The sequence below is a fragment of the Juglans microcarpa x Juglans regia genome, chromosome 4D, assembly GCF_004785595.1.
Source record: "Juglans microcarpa x Juglans regia isolate MS1-56 chromosome 4D, Jm3101_v1.0, whole genome shotgun sequence".
Taxonomy (NCBI): Eukaryota; Viridiplantae; Streptophyta; class Magnoliopsida; order Fagales; family Juglandaceae; genus Juglans; species Juglans microcarpa x Juglans regia.
This window is the reverse complement of record NC_054600.1, coordinates 31,789,195-31,807,116: the sequence shown is the minus strand read 5'-3', so window position 1 is coordinate 31,807,116 and position 17,922 is coordinate 31,789,195. Positions and strand designations below refer to the sequence as shown.

General features: G+C 35.1%; 2 protein-coding genes across 12 annotated transcripts; one reads left to right on the top strand and one right to left on the bottom strand.

Annotated features, from left to right (window-relative positions):
* Positions 1-5,797: 5,797 nt before the first annotated feature.
* On the bottom strand, positions 5,798-10,250 carry LOC121261065 (pentatricopeptide repeat-containing protein At2g34400). 10 transcript variants are annotated; one of them, XR_005939822.1, is made up of 5 exons: positions 9,253-10,250; positions 7,528-8,502; positions 7,187-7,273; positions 7,014-7,070; positions 5,798-6,344 (listed from the first exon to the last, which is right to left on the bottom strand). XR_005939822.1 is itself a non-coding variant. In XM_041163214.1 (4 exons), exons 1-3 carry the CDS (start codon positions 10,176-10,178, stop codon positions 7,232-7,234), a joined length of 1,938 nt encoding a protein of 645 aa, XP_041019148.1. In that variant the 5' UTR covers positions 10,179-10,250; the 3' UTR covers positions 5,798-7,070; positions 7,187-7,231. The 10 variants fall into 10 exon arrangements, 4 of the variants coding, with proteins under 4 accessions (XP_041019148.1, XP_041019150.1, XP_041019151.1 ...); XR_005939823.1 differs by having other exon boundaries at positions 7,014-7,063; XR_005939818.1 differs by having other exon boundaries at positions 7,533-8,502.
* Positions 10,251-12,266: 2,016 nt separating this feature from the next.
* On the top strand, positions 12,267-16,745 carry LOC121261064 (protein ROLLING AND ERECT LEAF 2-like). Of its 2 annotated transcripts, XM_041163212.1 has the most exons (5): positions 12,931-13,087; positions 13,198-14,020; positions 14,460-14,671; positions 15,246-15,469; positions 15,931-16,745. In XM_041163212.1, exons 1-5 carry the CDS (start codon positions 13,073-13,075, stop codon positions 16,640-16,642), a joined length of 1,986 nt encoding a protein of 661 aa, XP_041019146.1. In that variant the 5' UTR covers positions 12,931-13,072; the 3' UTR covers positions 16,643-16,745. The 2 variants fall into 2 exon arrangements, with proteins under 2 accessions (XP_041019145.1, XP_041019146.1); XM_041163211.1 differs by having other exon boundaries at positions 12,267-14,020.
* Positions 16,746-17,922: the final 1,177 nt, after the last annotated feature.

The window sequence follows — 17,922 nt, the reverse complement described above, 5'->3', positions numbered from 1 at the left end:
TGCTAGAATTAACTGACCACAAATAAGTAATTTTTTTGTAGTGAAATATATATGAGTATATATAAACATGGATTTTGTTTTTTTTTTTAAATATTTTTATTGGGAGCGTTGATCGGATTTAATTTTCATCTCTCAATTTCCCGACGTTTCATAAACTCTTTCTCGACGTTTTTTTCACATCTTTTTTAGTAATCCTATTATTTTGGCCGTCATTAATTAATTAAGGTCACAATTAATTAATGAATCTAGCTACAACTCTATACTGATCGCAAACAGACGGTACCGATCGATCACAACTCCAAATTTGACCCAATAGATATTCATGATCAGTAAGGATCATATGCTAATTTACATGTGTGTGTGTGTGTATATATATATATATAGATGCAGTAACATACCTATTAATATTTCGTAATTTTTATATATGATGCGGATTTTAATTAGAACTTACGTACGCACTATTTTTCATTTGTGATAATAATCTTATTAATGCACAGTACTAGGATGTACAAAATAATTGCTCGACTTATAATAATCATAATAATTTTGTTACGATCACTGATCATTCTTCTTCCTATATATATATATATATATATATATATATATATATATATGCAATAATTAATTAATATATTGCATGTGCCACTTAAAAAGTATACATAAACAACCCATGCCAGCTGGTTTAAACGATTCTATATATCTCCAATATTATTTGCCTTGATCACTAAATTTTGTTAATTCCAATATTATTAGTACGCTGGCCGCCATGTTCTTAATTTATTTGACAGGGTTGTATATGTGTGTGTATTGTCTTCATTTTTCATTTTTTTTTTAAAAAAAAAAAGAGCTACACATTCACTTTTTTTAGTCGAAAATTAATCATGGTTATAATCAACATTATATATATATATAAGAACTGTTACAGACATAAAGAGATTACACAAAATAAATTCATAAATTTACGTGAACTGTTATATCTACTTTACAATAAAAGTAAATTTACAATCTAACGTATTGTATCAAGTTACGTCAGTTTGTGAATTTACTTTTGTATAATCTTTTTATAACTAAAATATTTCTATATATATCTAATTGTTCTAAAATTTTATTAAACTAGATCTTTGAGTTTTAATTTTTTTTTTTCATTTGTATATATATTCGAGAGGGGAGTCCTAAAAGTGAGAACTTGCGTCGACGACCCCATGCATGCATATATGCTCATCAGTTACTTTTTTTAAAAAAAAAATCAACTGCTCATCAGTTACTTAGTTAGCAACTAGTGTATATATTTAATTTTGTTTTCTCGAGTTTCCGCAATGCTCATGATCGAGTTAGCGCCGTTTCCATTGTTTTCGTCAATTTCGGGACATTAATTCATTTAAAATGCAAGATTTTGTCTCCTAGGCTGGAACACTACTGTGTTTCTAAAAGACATCAATCTCTGTGCGTTGTCCAATCCACTTTGTTTGTAAAGACGTTATTATATACAAACATATATTTAGTCAAAAAGTACATATTTTTTCCACCACCTTATGAAAGTGATGACCCAAAAGCTCAACCTTTTGTGAACACTACTTTAGTGATTATCAATTCTTTACTTTTGAATTTATTTTAATAAATATTATTTTTTTTAGATGTCTTTTCTATCATGTTATAATTGATATATAAATAAATAAATAAGTTCGAAAAAAAACTGCATCATCTAATTTATTACGTTAGAGATTTTCAAGAATATCTCAAAGAAATGCATTTTATTAATATTTAAAATAATATTGAGAGGGTAATGAAAGAAATATTTCTTTTCCCCAAAAATTAATTAATTAAACTTGTTAATACGTAAACGTAATGCCGCGGCCGGGAAAGGTCGATCGATAAGGTTTTTCTCGTGAGCAAAGGAAAGCGTAACGTAAAGTTGAGGGTGCATCATCATGTTTAAAACAACGTGCCCGAACTGCCGATTAGGTTTATTAATTTAGCTCTCTCTCTCTCTCTCTCTGATCTCTCTCTCTGTGCGTTCACTCTCAAATTAAACGTACCTGAGTGGCAGGCCAGCCCCTCATACAGACTTTTCGGCAGGTTCCCATGCATTACTTCGAATTGACATAGCACATAAAATATCGGTTTTCGAATGGCCAAAGGAATGAAGAATGATGAGAACGTGAACTACATCACCATAAGACCCAACCTGAAGCTAGCAGACGAGAGACTGATCAGCAGAATATTTAAATTTGCTCATTGCAGTAATGGAGAATATTACTGATCATGAAGAATCATGTTGCAATATCACGAAAGATATTAAATAGAAGATCAAAGATGTCTTTGATTACAGACATAGCTATTACTGATCATCATGATTATTTATAAAACTATAATCGATAGACCACGCATGCATGCATGCAGTAACAATTAATTATTAATATTTGCATATGTATGTATGTATGTATATATATATATATATATAAACATGTCAATTTCATTTTTTAGGCAGAGGAATCATTACATGAACATTTTTGGATAAGTTAATTGTTATAGGCCAGGTTCTCATCAGATGCCCATGAAGAAAGAAAATTCCGGCCGATCGAATCATGACATGATTTTATAATCACATCCAGATTCTAGCTAGCTATATCAGTTCTTGATCTATTGTCATGTATTTCTTCTTAATTTCTCTCTTTCTAGATTCTTAATTCCATACATGTACCAAGCGACGCCAACGCCACGGGCACTAGCGCTAATTAGCTTGATCAATGACTTTTGGCAAAAGAGCATGCAGTGTTTTATTTATCTACGTGCAGCTTATAGTACTATTAGTACATCGATCCCTGTAGCTCTATATATATATATATATATATATTTTTTTTTTTCTAAGCTAGCAAATATATCATTAGATGGTGAAAAACGAAATACATGAGGAGGGGGCCAGTGGGGTTCCTCAACAAACACTCCATTATATATAACACTCTCTACAGCTCTATATTTTATTTATACGAAGCATTACTTTAATTAACCGATCATTGATCCACCAGTTGGATCAAGAGTATTAGATCATTTGTAGAGCCTGATTTATTCTTTTGGCTGTCTAATTTGATAACCTGGCTCGACAAATATGTATTACGATTTTTTTTTTTTTTTTTTTAGGATTTTCAATGAGACTTAGCTAGGCCATGGAGTGCAGGCTTGGGACGTTAGGGTTTTTGCCGTACAACCCTATAAATATGTATTTAATGAACAATATGACCATTTGGAATAGTATATTTCATCCCAAAATGTATTTTGTCATTTCTCAAAAGAATAAAATTCTCTACGATTCCATGAACACACACGTTATTGAACAACATAAATATTTTGTGTCGTGATTATTTTCTTGTTTTACTTCAATGTTCTTGCATCATTTTGCACAAGAGGGAGATCAAATCAGATATATGGGAGAGCGAGACGTTTGGCCGGCAATCTGGCGTGGATGACAAAGTCGATCGATAGCTAGCTATATTTGGCCATAATAATTAATCTTAACATCGCGTACGTCAATTCTGCAACCTTTGCGCGCATGCACTACTTTATGCCGGAACTGTATTTATATAAACTCATCTTATCTTAGTCTTGAACACCATGACTAAATCATATATATATATATATATATATATATATATTTCCTATTTGCAAGTAATATTTATGAGGATTAATAATTGAAGAGAGAGAGAGAGAGAGAGTACTACTCTTGTGCATTGTTGTGCAAGTAAGTTTTTTGTAAGTTTTTCTTAAATACATTTTAGTATTTTTCTTAAAAAATTAAGAACAATGCTACATGCAGTTGTGAAGTGTGCAAGCGTCGTGCAGTCGTTTTAAAAAAGAGTGAGATCCATTATTAAAAATTTTTTTTTTTTTCATGTGAGTCTCATATATATTCACTTTCTTCAAAGTGATTGTACGGCACTTACACACTCACAACTACAACTATCATTTCTTATATATAAATATATGGTGTCTGTATGTCCAATCATAATCATCAAGGAAATGTTGATCGAAGACAATGGGCTCCAGACAAAATATTATGCAGACTGACTAATCCCATGACTTTAATCGACAGGAAAATATTCTTCGAGTGCATGGTGGTTTGCAAGCTGAGACCTCCATAGATGGTCTTGCGTTAACATTGCAATATGCATGGTGGAATCCAAGTCATGTACATGTTGTAGCCATGAAAATTTTGGAAAGCTTTGGGTTTCTGGTATAATTTGATCGATGCTGGGGCCACATGTATAGAATATGATCGGGTAATTAGCAAGTTTGAAAGGTGGTTCAAATTACTGAGCCATATATTTCAAATTAAATCATGCAGGTTTCACAGAAATGGCACTAATTATCGATCTTTGTTTTGTAGTCATATCATGGAAGAATTGGTGGTCGTGTCAAGTCACAAAAGAGTACTGGCCCCCTGGGGTATAGAGGATGATAAAAGTCTTGTAGTGGACATGTGTCAGCAATCCACAATCTTGGCATCCCATGTAGCAAAGGTGCATGTAAGGATGATTGCTCGACAATAAAGTCAACATCAAGGAAAAATGATTTAGGTACAACATTTTATATTTTTAAATCTGGGTGTTTTTGTAAAAACCAACGATAATAGAAAATTTTAAATAAGTTCTGATCAGAGAATTGCAAGCCTGAATTTGATTGGAAGGGATTAGAGATAATGGAAATGGCACCACATTGTTTGGCTTTTTTTTTCCTTCTTTTTTTGGGGAAAGGTTCATGTACGTACTGTCGTTGCCTGTGATCAGATTGGCAGGGATAGTACTACTAGTACTGTTTTGAAAATTGAGTTTTTATGTTATTTTCAAAGGACAAAGATAACTTTCAGCCCTCGCAAATCTTGAACCCATTCGTAACTTAATTCATTCCAAACCTGGTTACAATTACAACTCGCGTTTTAATAAGCCAAAAAAAAAAACAGACATGTTTTGACAGTAACGAATTACCCGGCATAGCTGTTTAACATTAAAAAAAATAAAACTTAATGAATAAATTATGAAATGAATTTTGGGAGTGGGTTTTTGTAAAAAAAAAAAAAAGAAGTCGCATAGCTCTCTCTCTCTCTCTCTCTCTCTCTCTCTCTCTAACATATTATAATATTGCAATACCATATAAAATAGCATTCCTATTTATTTCCTAAATTGAGATGGCGTACGTTCTATTTGGTTTGTCAAGAAATATGGCAAAATGGAGTTATCAATATATTAATGTGACATGTGCCTCTGGTTCTTGTCACAGTCATTAAAGATTCTCTTTCAACTTCTAAACTACATACCATAGTCGCTTACATCACTTTTGAAAGCTCTAGCTGATCATCCTATCGCTTCTTAATCTGTTATTATCTTCTTTCTTTTGTTAGTAAAACTAAACGAGAATTTCCTTAATTTGAATAAAAAAAAAATACAAGAAAATATAATTCGAAATCTGTTAGAGAAATGCTTGATCTATGTATAAATCTTACAAACTGACTCTATCTTATCGTCATACTTCAAATTTAGTTTATCCTTAACCTAAATTTGATATTTTCTTCCAATTTTTACCCTCTGAAGAGATCGATTAATATCGCTACAAAATAAAAATTGCCTTTAGACCGTTATCTTCTGGCATCAAACCCACAAAGCATTAGCAAACAACCTACCTGGCTCAACCCCATATATTTCTATTTCTAGCCCAGCCTAAACCATACCCAACTTGCCCACCATTCTTATTCCTTCCCCCACAAACCAAAATCCCCTGAATGACATCAACATTTGAACCACTAAAGTTTCCACAATAAATACCTCTTACCATCCAAGAATGGCGAGGGACTAGAGCATAATGCATAAAACAATGGATATAGTTTCTTTGTTTTCTATATTCTTTGGAGCATAGTTACAAGAAAGTATCAGAAGAATTACCAGTAACATCATGAAAGAACTCAGAGAAGATTGGAAGAAACGTTTATTTCTCATTATAGGATAATCCGGTTGATGTGACATCCTGTGAAGTTTGCCACTCTTCACAGGAGTTGGCTGGCTCCATTTCTCCTTCAGATACCGCCCTTGAAAGGATTGAACCATGCATGTTCCTCAACTTCCACAGATGGCATACATTGTTCAATTCAATGCCTTATGTCTAGAGAATTATATTCTAAAATTCTCGACGTGTGATCCACTTGACTTGCAGATCTGCTTCTCAAACTCTTTGCACTCCTATAGCACGATTGTCACTTGAGTTTTTCCCTGTTCTTCACTCGTGAGTCATCAGTTTTCCTCGCTTGGAAACCCTTCCAGAATGGATAGGTGAGCCAGAGCCTCACTCAAGAAGAAACTGACAACAAAAGTTAAGCCTTAAGTCCTATCTTTTTTCATCATTTCTCCAGGAAAACCGTAGCAAACGATTCACTAGAACCATGCATGGAGAACAGGAGGGTTAATTCAAATTCAAAGAAAGGGGAAATCAGGGAAACAAATGAAAAAGAAAAGTAGAGATGAATTGAATAGGGAAAAAAAAAAGTTAAAAGAAAGTTAGAGAATCAATGATGCAGAAATGAAAGAATCTGTGAAGAACAAATAAAATTGAAAAGAAAAATTGAGCAAAACAATCATAGAAATCCATGAATATTGAGGACTGATGAAGGATTGGTGAAAGATTAAAACAGGATCAAAGAAATCATGCAAGATTTACACAAGTTTGAGGTAATCCAAAGCAAACTAAAGAGAGATAGAGCAACACCCAAGAAAGTTTTATAGGCGCACATCAGCAAGCAGACCTTGCTATTGAGCACTGAAGAAAATTTCTTCCTTCTAGATTCTATAATTTGTTTTACAAAGAAAGATCAACTCATTTACAGAGAACATGTGCAAGCTGCTGTACCAAACAGAGGAAATTATGTAAGCAATCCATAAGGAATAACATGCATACAATGCAAGTTAAACAAGACCCTGGTCTGAGACTATTGTGTAGGCGGAATGTGCACCTTAGAGTGGAAGGCTTTACTAATGGTGATTGAGCACGCTCCTCTTCAATTGGAAGATTTACTCCAAGGTACTATAACCTTACAAGTGGTCATTTGGCTAGTGGAAGAGTAAGAAACAAATGATAATAGTGCAATCTAGTATAGAAGTTGAGTACAAAAACAACTTGCACTTCTATTGAGCTAACATGGTTACCAAAATTTTTTAAGCAGATTGGTCTTCTGGTTCCAATTCCTACTCCATTATTTTGCAATAATCAAGCCACTGCCATATTGCCTCCAATCCTATATTTCATAAAAGGAAAAAAAATATTGATAATCTGATCATGTGACAGTCTTGCAATGTTGACAAGTTGCCTAAGGTTTTATCTTCAAGAATATGTGTTAAAAGGTAAAGAGACAAAATTTAAGATCAGAAACACATTCACTGCTAGCATGACAAAACATGCCCTTTCTCAAGAACTAACACTAATATATTGTTGGTTGAGAAGACGACTAAGTAAAGCAAGTTTTGAACTCATCAGTCCTCAGTAAAAAACCTTGCCTCTTCAACCCCTTGTTTGGCAGATTCATCAATCTTTGGAATGTAACCTTCCCTCCACAGCTCCTCGTAGAGCAGACCAAGTACTTCATAAAGCTTGGCTGAATCATGGAGCAAGATGTCACCAGCATGAAATTCATAAAGTTTGGTCTCAATCTCAATCCAGCTACAGCCAGGAGTCTTATTTACACCCCTATGTCTCATCAACAATCTCATCCTTGCTGAATCATCCCACCTTTTCAAGTTTGCAAAAATTTTTGATGAGATAACATAATTTCCAGAATTTGACGGCTCCAGCTCCAGCAGCCGCTGCATAACCCGCTCACTAACATCTATGTTTCTGCACTTCTGGCAGGCACCAAGCAAAGCCCCCAATAAAACTTCATCAGGTTTTTCAGGCATCTTCTCAACGAAGTCCCAAGCTTCATAGAGATGGCCCGCACGTGCCAAAAGGTCAACCATGCAAGAGTAATGCTCAACTTTTGGGACCAAACCAAAAGAAGAGCTCATCATATCAAACAATCTACGGCCCTCATCAATCAATCCTACGTGGACGCATGCAGAAAGCACTCCAACAAATGTGATGTCATTTGGGTGGACAACCCCTCCCTCCTTTGACATGCGCTCAAATAATGATAGGGCTTCCTGTGCTTGGCCATGAAAAGCAAGTGCAGAAATCATTACATTCCAAGATACGTCATTTTTCAGGGGAATGCCTTCAAAAACTCTTCGTGCATTGTCTAAACTCCCACACTTTGCATACATATCAACTAATGCAGTAGCAACATATATGTCATGCTGCAAGCCTCTTTCTGATGCATATGTATTGACCCATTTCCCTACGTCAAGGGCCCCAATTGAGGCACAAGAAGACAGCACTCCGACCAATGTGATTTTATCTGGATTAACACCTGCGTCTCTCATGCGATTAAATAGCCTGATTGCTTCATCTGACATTCCATTTTGTGAATATCTGTCATTTATAAACTTATAAGCTAACATCGAACCTCAATAACACATCTGACTTCCAAAGGTGAGAAAATTACATGAAAAGTAATGCAAAGCGTACATTTCATGTTCATATGTTTATGTATGCATGCATGTATGTGTGTATAGATGACATTGAATTTGCTTTGCTCATCCAAGCATCATACATGACACAACTACCCTAGATTATGGTAATTTTCTGTGTGGAAAGGGGTAGAAGCAAGCCCAGTAACGAATCAATGATGAATGGTGAAATGTGGATTTAATTGAGATGTACAAAAACTCTTGGTTTAAAAAAGTTATTAATCAAGATTATTAATGAGGTTGTGCTCTGAAAACGTCATACCGATTGAAGATAAAATTATTAACAATTTAATAACAATATGTCAGGACTCGGAAAGGGATTAAAAGATCATATATTAGGCGGACTTTTTTTTTTATCACTCATGTTAGGTGGAAATTTAATAGACAGTCCTGGTGAAGAAAGCTTAATTTTCAGAGACTATGATACGATGAATCTCCTCATAATTTTCAATCAAGGGCAGAACTTCCGTGTCCAAATGACAAATAAGCCAACAATGAGCCCGTTATATCGCATATCCCAAATGATCTGAGAAAAAACTGACTAAACTATCTCCATTGAGATTATCAAGTATATGGAAAAAAATATCGAATCTCAATAAATTTCCAGTTTAAGATGAGTCCTATTGTCAAGTATAAAGAAAGAACAACTTGCCCCGTAATCATGGCATTCCAGGCGATGACATCTTTCTTCACCATACCATCAAAGACCCTCCTTGCTGCCAACAAATCCCCGCACTTCCCATACATATCAATTAATGCAGAACCCACATAACAGTTCAGCTCTATCTTATTCTCCTGAACAAACCGCTCAACCCACCTCCCCAAACTCAAATCTCCTAGGTCCTTACATGCCCCAAGAACACTCACTAAAGTCATTTCATCTGGCTCAAAGCCCACTTCCATCATTTCTCGAAACAGCCCCACTGCATCCGCAGCATATCCCATCTTTGAGTACCCTGATAACATCGAGTTCCAGGAAACCAAGTCCTTCGCAGTAATTTCGTCGAACACTTTCCGAGCACAATCCAGTTGACCACACCGCGAATACATTGTCAGCAACGAATGATATGTGTGGTCGTCACCATCCAATCCAAATTTAAATATGGAAGAGTGTGCAGTCCGGCCATGATTCAACGCTAAAATATTCGCACATGCAATGAACAAAAAGGGGTACGTAAAATTATTCGGCTTTAGGCCCAAAAACTTCATTTGGTAATAGAATTGAAGAGCAAGAGAGTAGTCATGCCATGTGTTGGTGAGGCCACGGATCATGACATTGAAAGCGTAGTCGTTGGGATGGGGGATGTGGGAGAAGAGAAGGGAGGCATAGGAGAAGTCCTTGAGGTCGATGATTTTGGAGAGAAGGAAATTAGGTTTGCGTATGGAGTTGACGAGCATTTGGACGTGTATTTGTTGCAACTGTTTGGTAGATGAGCATTTTCTCAAGAGAGACAAGAGGGTTTCTGTCAGAGGTTGGTGTTCCTGTTGCTTCGGTAGTGTGTGACCAGTATCTGCATGATTGTATGTAAAAACGAGACGGCAGGAAATGAAGCGTGAAGAGACTCTGTTCCTAAGCATTGTCCGGAGATGCGATGCTGCATAGGAGCAGGTATATAGTGCATTGAGAAACGTTAGGAAAGAGCCTCATTGATCTTACTAAAACAGAGAGTGAATTTTTTAAATTTTTTCAATGTGGGTCTATTTTTTTATAAATGAATTATTCAGAACTTGTCAAGTTATTGACTATTATGACTCATATAAATATAATTTTAATTATAAATATAATTTCTCTTATGATGATTTTTAAGTAATCTTAAATACGGATATTTATATTATTAAAATATCAATATAAATAATTTAAATGGTATATTTAAACTTCAACGCATGTGCAACTGCAATAAATGCCGTAACCGAGGTATCTGCCGCTATAAATGGACCAGGTTCCTCTCTTTTGCTTTACAACCGACTTTTCTTTTGCTTTTTTAGCGATAGGATTACTTTTTTTTATTATCTATTTATTATCTATCTATCTATATTTATTGAAGAGTTTTACTATATACAAACAAGTTTACATACCAATCTGCGTACTAATATTATTACCTTCATATTCTAAATTCAAATTAGTACTGTTTTTAATAAAATTTACTTTCTAACCAATCATATTGAATAAGTACGCGTATTAGTGCGAAGAATCGCTTACAATTAGATTTTTCCTTTATTGAAAGTCATCTTTACACTATATATTAATTATTACTATGATTTATTATTTTTATTATTTTATTTAAATACATATATTTACGTATTAATATGTACATATTTAAATTAAAAATAAAAATAAAAAATTATATATTAATGTATAGTGTAAAAGATGATAAGTATAATTTTTCTTATTCAACTATTGTGTAAAAGACGGATAGGATTAATTGTAATAAATAGAAATAATTTTTATTTATTTACTCCCTAGCTAGTATATTTAATACTTTTTTTTTAATTTAATTTCAATTCAAAGTAAAATTCGAATAGATAGGTGTTCAATTGATCAAACAGTGGCACTTATTTGACTGTGGCCGATAAGTTTACCCAATTAATCTCATCGCCTAATTGAAAAATAATAAACTTACAATTAGTCTATAACTATTTTATAATTATAATTAAGATGAAGGATAATCATGTGGAATTGTAATTATTTTTTAATAAAGTGGCACAATTATATTTATTGATTTAAAATGAGTTCTAAAATATTTGCAGACAAATCATTACCCATATAAATTAAGATGGAAAATGATAACGTTACAATTATTTTATAAACTTTACATGAAATAGAGGACAGTAATATTAAAATTTATTTGTAATGCAGTGTCGTGATTTCGTTGATTATTTAATAATAAGTTGTAAAATAATAGTAAAGAGTTGTAAGTGTGTTTTACTCAATTAAGATAGGATCCTCATACTCTGCCACCCATCATGTACTACTGGGTGTGCACCATAATGCAATTTCATTTTTTTTTTTTCTTTCAAAACATTTTTTAAACGCATTTAAATATTTAATATATATATATATATAAATATACTAGTAATAACTTATTTAAGTATTTAAAAAAAATAAAATTCATTAACAGTCCAAGAAGCAAACCCGGGCCAAAGTAGCATTTCCATTAAAATATACGGCTAAAACTAAAGATTGTGTTTTTTTTTAATAATTATACAACGAATTATTGCATTAAATATTAACCATTTTCTCCATTTAAAATTAAATTATGATACGAGATCTTTGGGGTTGTCCGTGTAAATTATTAACCATTTTCCTTCAGAAAATAGATAATTTTGAGAGAGTGGCACTCTAGGAAATTTCACGGAAGCATGAAGGGCAAAAAGCATGAGGAGTCATATTCTCTGTTCCTCGTTCTGCGCTCTCTTTTATTAGCTCTCCTACCTCGAACTAAATTTTGTTACTTTAGTTGTTTTCAAATCTTCCACTTGAGTTTCGACCGTTGCTTTTCTCAACGTCTCTCTCTCTCTCTCTCTCTCTCTCTCTGTAATCAAGCTCCATCGTCTTATTCCCCGCCCGCAATAAACTAGGTATGCTTCTCCACTGTAGTCCATTAAGCCTCAAATTAGTCTCAATTCCCTGTACAAGTTCCCAATCATTTGAAAAAGTCCTTGTCCTAAAAATTCTTACATTTTGAAATTTGTTTTCTGCTTTGATGTTACATTCTTCGTGTTTTTTTATTTAATTTCAAAGATAAATTTTCTGTTAAAATTTTGTTTGAATCTCTCCCCCCAATGGGCTTGATGGGGTTAAATTTCCACCAGTTTCCAGTGGGACAGTTGCAGAGTTCACCATGTGACCTCTGTAAATTATTCTTCTCTTTTCGTTTTCTCATCCCTCTTTTTGTATGCATTTTTTTTCTCTCTACTTTAACCCTTTATCTTCTTTTGGTGTGATCTCTCTCCGTTAGTCATACTACCAAATGATTTTTTTTTTTTTTTTCCTTTTCTCAATTCCTTCTTTCCTTTGCTAAAATTATTTTCTCAAATGATTTTCTTTTTCTTTTTGCATTAACGGTCAGGTTTCTGCAAACTAGCTGCTTTGACCATGATTCACATTAAATATTTTCCAGTTCTGCTTCTGTTTCTTGCACTCTACATATTTAGAGTTACTAAACTTTCTTTCCCTTTAAACAGCCCAGGATTCCTTATGATTCTGGTGAGGAAAACGGAAGGATACCGTTGTGATCTCCATTTCAGTTTGAGCCTAAAGAATTCGTAGAGGGAAGAGGGAAAGGGAAAGCAAAAGTGGGAGATGGGATGTTCCACATCAAAGCTGGATGATGAAGAGGCAGTTCAGCTTTGTAAAGATCGCAAGAGATTCATCAAACAGGCTGTTGAGGAGAGAAGCCGATTTGCTTCTGGACACATAGCCTATATCCAGTCCTTAAAAAGAGTTTCGGCTGCTCTTCGTGATTATATCGATGGAGATGAGCCTCGTGAGTTCCTATTAGATTCATTCATCACCCCACCTTTCACACCTGCACAGAAATCCAGTCCCAGTTTCATCACGTTTTCATCCAAGTCCTTACCATCAACAACAATTCAGTCTCAGCCTAATTCATGCGCGAACGTAAGTTATCTGAGATCAGGTGGGGAGCCAGCTGTGTTGGTTGAGGAGAGACCTCAGTCACCAGAGACTGTCCGAGTTGAAACTTACTCACCAATGCACCATTTTGGCGTTGATGGCTTTTTTGAGATGCAATCCTCACAGTTAAGTTCTTCATTCTTTTCTTATTCCCCGATCAACAGACCCAATATTCCTCCACCTTCGCCCCAAGCATCCCAATGGGATTTCTTCTGGAATCCATTTTCATCAGTTGATTACTATGGCTACCCTACACGTAGTAGTTTCGGTCATTCAGTCATGGATGATGACATTAGAGGTCTAAGGCATGTCCGAGAAGAAGAAGGGATTCCGGAATTAGAAGAGGAAACCGAACAAGAAAAATCTGATGACAAGGTAAATCTGACAGAAGAAAGAGCTAAAATTGACCTAAACTGCACCAGAGAAGGAATCGTTGAAGATATCGATGAAGAGGAGAATGGGGTGGAAGAAACGGATAGCGGAACTGAAACTGAGCACCAGATGACAGGCTTACGATCGCATCATGCAAGCATAGAAATATCAAAAGGTCAAACCTTTGAAAAAGTTGAAACTTATAATCAAGAAATGGCAGTAGGTGATCAAGAAGCCAAGGAAGAAACACCAGGTTTTACTGTTTATGTTAATCGCAGGCCAACGAGCATGGCAGAAGTGGTCAAGGATCTTGAGTCTCAATTCATGATTGTTTGCAATTCAGCCAATGAGGTTTCAGCGTTATTAGAAGCTAGCAGACCTCAGTATGCATCAACCACCAGTGAACTCACACGTATGGAATAATTCCACAGATAGTCTTCTTTGCTCTGCCTGTACTCTGTTCAAATTCCTGTCCAGCCCTTTGCATCTATGCACATCTTTTTTTCGATATGCAATCTAATATTTAAGAAATTCTAGTGATATTACGTTAAAATGACTATGAAATATCGTGGACCCTAGTTTCCTTTTAGGCCAAATGAAGCTTTCGGTTATGCAGATATAGGCTTGTTGGAATTGTCCCAATTATTTATTGAATCCCAAAAATGAGAATTGAATAGGTGAGTGTCCATTAGATATTATAATTTATTTTGATTTTTCTTTACAGTTGTTAGTCTCAATTGCTTTCTTGTATGTTGGACTTGTGTAATCTTCATCAAAGGATGTACTTTTCTCTGGTTTTGCTTTATATCTGCTTAAATTTTCAGGAGACCAACTAAGGGTATTTTTTGCAGCCATGAAAATGTTGAACCCAGTAGCTTTATTCCGCTCAGCTTCATCTTGCAAGACCTCATCAACATTTTTAATTAATTCCTCAAGCTCGAGAGATGAAGGTTATGAAAGCGGTAGTAACTATTTGGAGGAACCATGCATGTATTCAGGCAGTCACCAGTCGACATTGGAAAGGTTATACGCTTGGGAGAAGAAACTCTATGAGGAAGTCAGAGTAATACTTCTTAACTCCCACCCACTGACTTTTAACAGTCGCTAATTTCTGACTCTCAGATGACATTTTCTGAGAAGAAACACATGCAAAATGTAACAAAAGCCTAACCTCCTAGACAAGACTTCCTTTCAATGAACAAAATTACCGATACATATATGTGTCGAGTATATGTATGTGTTTCTGCTTGTGTGTGCGTGTAACCAAGCAGTAGCAGGTGCTACATGAGGCTATAGCAATAATTTTATTGAATGGTCGAACGCATGATTTAATACTTGGACGAGACATCTAAGTAACTTAAGGAAAGTTAGTAGGTAGAAACCAGAAGTCAAACCTGACTTTGGAGAAGTATATAGCAATCTCTTTGAAAAATGATTTTCTTTTCTGATTTTCCACTAGATCTGAGTTGCTTGCTTGTTTTGAAAATTACTTGTTAGATGATACTGTTGAACGCAAAATTGTGTTTTCATTGATTTATCTTTATCTTTTTTATTTTCTTCAAGAATTTTAGGCAAAACAAACACTGGTAAGAATAACAATGTAATCTGACCGCTGTCTTTGTTACCTTCATAAACAGTCTGGCGAAAAGGTTCGAATTGCCTATAAGAAGAAATGTATGCAACTCAGGAACCAAGAGACAAAAGAAGAGGACCCCATTTCAGTTGATAAAACAAGGGCAGCCATTAGAGATCTGCATACCCAGATGAAAGTTTCAATACACTCAGTTGAAGCTATTTCAAAGAGGATCGAAACTCTCAGGGATGAAGAATTGCAGCCTCAACTTCTTGAATTAGTACGAGGGTAATCTTGAAGTCATTTGTGTACCATTTGGAATCATTCCCTCCAACTCAAATCAACTGTTTACCAACTTGGAGATTCCACTATTTTCTCCTTGAGTTGTCATTTTTTAGCTAAAGTTTATTATCATGAATGGAGCCATTATATAAAAATTTTAAGTCGTTATTGAAACAAACTACGTTGACAGATAAAACTACTTCCATTTTTGAAACTTTGAAGCCCGTATCCATGTATCATCGTTTTCAATGATGGCTCCTATTTCCTATCAAAGGTCTCTTCTTGTTGGTGATGATGTGTGCATCCACTTTTATCCATGATGAAATGGTCCCCCCCCCCCCCCCCCCTCTCTAACTCTTAACAAATTATGAAACAATTTTCTAATTGTTGACCTTGGCTTCTGGATTCATACTACGAATCCGGCACATTAAATTTTTCTGACAAGGTGAATATTGGGAAACTTACAGGTTGGAAAGGATGTGGAAGGAAATGGCAGAGTGTCATCAGTCACAGAAGCGGACATCAGACGAAGCCAAGCTTTTACTAGCTGGAATGCCTTCAAAAATAGATGCAAGAAAACCCTCTTCCACGTCAATAACTGAGCCGCACAGGTTAGCAACTTCAGCTGCCAATCTTCAAACAGAACTCAGGAATTGGCAAGTCTGTTTCGGGTCATGGATCACTTCTCAACGATCCTATGCACGTATACTAACTGGCTGGCTACTCCGGTGTGTCCAGTCCGGTCCCGACACTTCAAAAGTACCTTTTTCTCCTCGCTGTTCCAGTGGAACCCTACCAATATTTGGACTCTGCATCCAATGGTCAAAGGTTCTTGATGCCATCATAGAAACGCCAGTGCTTGATGGACTAGACTTTTTTGCAGCTGGGATGGGCTCTATCTATGCTCAACAGCTAAGAGAGGATTCTCCCCATGCACCAGTTGGATCAAAGAGATATGGAGGTGGGTCATCAGAGGAATTCGGTGGAAATTATATGAAAATGGAGGAGGCTGGTCAGGTAGAAGAAGAGGTAAAGAAGACTGCAGAGAAAATGGCTGAAGTTGCAATAAGGGTGCTTTGTGCTGGAATGTCAGTTGCCATGAGCTCATTGACAGAATTTGCATCTAGTTCTGCTGAAGGATACGCTGTACTTGTTAAGCAATGGGAGAGGACAGAATGACTGCACAGTTCAAGTGGCGATAAAATGCAACATGGTATTCTGTTGTGTACTTTAGCAATTAATGGGCGTCAATGTAATGACAAATATAACAACCTGTTACTCTCAGTAACAACATTCTTGTATCAGAAATTACGGCAGGTGATTTGCAGCTCCTGACTTATAAAGCTGCATGTGTAACACGTCTTTATGGACAAGAGTTCAAATAAGTTGTGGAAGCTTATAATTGTTTGGAAAAGCAAAATGAGAGGGATTTGTTCATATTCTTGCAAAATCACATGCAGAATTCAATCGGAATATACTCAAACGCAAACTCACGTGCAGAACTCATTCGGCATATACTCAAACTTTCTCTACAAAAATAGATAATATCATCTTCCATTTTGAAAGGCACAAAAGTTCATTTTCTTGATTGGTGGATTATAATAATTTTCTCTACATTCACCATATCCTCCTTCTTAAATGATGGATTCTATAAAAGTAGGAAGGTTGAACCATTGAGTTATACAATTCCTTGGTCACTTGGCATTTCCAAGCAGCCCTTCTGTATGGTGATTGTGCATTATTGTCAAACAGGAAGAGGGATAAGATGGAAAGTAGTTACTAGTGCATTTCATTCTAATTGATTTCACCCAGGATGGGAGGACATTACTGTTTAGGCAGCAATATACTTCTCTTTCTCAAGGCAATCTAGCTTGGTCGATAAGATTGATGCACTGTTTTATTCATTCTGCACATATTATGGTTCAGAAGATATAGAAATGTCAGTCAAAGTCATTACACTTTGTGACTGGGCTGGATTTGAACACCTGAAATGATAGGCAGTTGGAATGATAGTTACCTCCTGATTTTGCGACTGGAAACTGTGTTGTGGCTGGGCAGCAAAATCTGTGTTTTGTATGTGGTTGTGTTTTGTGGAATGACGTGTTGTGCAATTAGCTACTGCCGTGTATTGTGAAATTATGGAATGACGTATTATGAAATTATTGGGCATGTAATGTGGAAATTACGGATGTATTGTAGAATGTTTTGTGTAATTATTTGATTATTAATTAACATATCATTAATAGAATTGTAAAATATGACAAGATTAAATTAGAAAAAAAAAATTATTAAATTATTATTATTTTATTATTATTTTAACTAATAGATGAATAATCTGGAAATCTCTTTTGAATGAAATAGGCAAAATGCAAAATATGTAATATTAGCTAAATTTTAGCTTTACCTTTGCCTATTCCAAGCCTATTCCAATGCCAATGCTCCTAGTTGCTGGCCTGAAG

Excerpts from the sequence above, each read along its gene's own strand:
- LOC121261065 (XM_041163213.1), bottom strand. The coding sequence starts at position 10,178 with ATGCTTAGGAACAGAGTCTCTTCACGCTTCATTTCCTGCCGTCTCGTT. Across the intron at positions 8,503-9,252 it reads TGGAATGCCATGATTACGGG|ATATTCACAAAATGGAATGT; the intron begins GCAAGTTGTTCT and ends TATAAATGACAG. Across the intron at positions 7,274-7,532 it reads CCAAACAAGGGGTTGAAGAG|GATTGGAGGCAATATGGCAG; the intron begins GCAAGGTTTTTT and ends TATGAAATATAG.
- LOC121261064 (XM_041163211.1), top strand. The coding sequence starts at position 12,904 with ATGGGATGTTCCACATCAAAGCTGGATGATGAAGAGGCAGTTCAGCTT. Across the intron at positions 14,672-15,245 it reads AACTCTATGAGGAAGTCAGA|TCTGGCGAAAAGGTTCGAAT; the intron begins GTAATACTTCTT and ends CTTCATAAACAG. Across the intron at positions 15,470-15,930 it reads CTTCTTGAATTAGTACGAGG|GTTGGAAAGGATGTGGAAGG; the intron begins GTAATCTTGAAG and ends GGAAACTTACAG.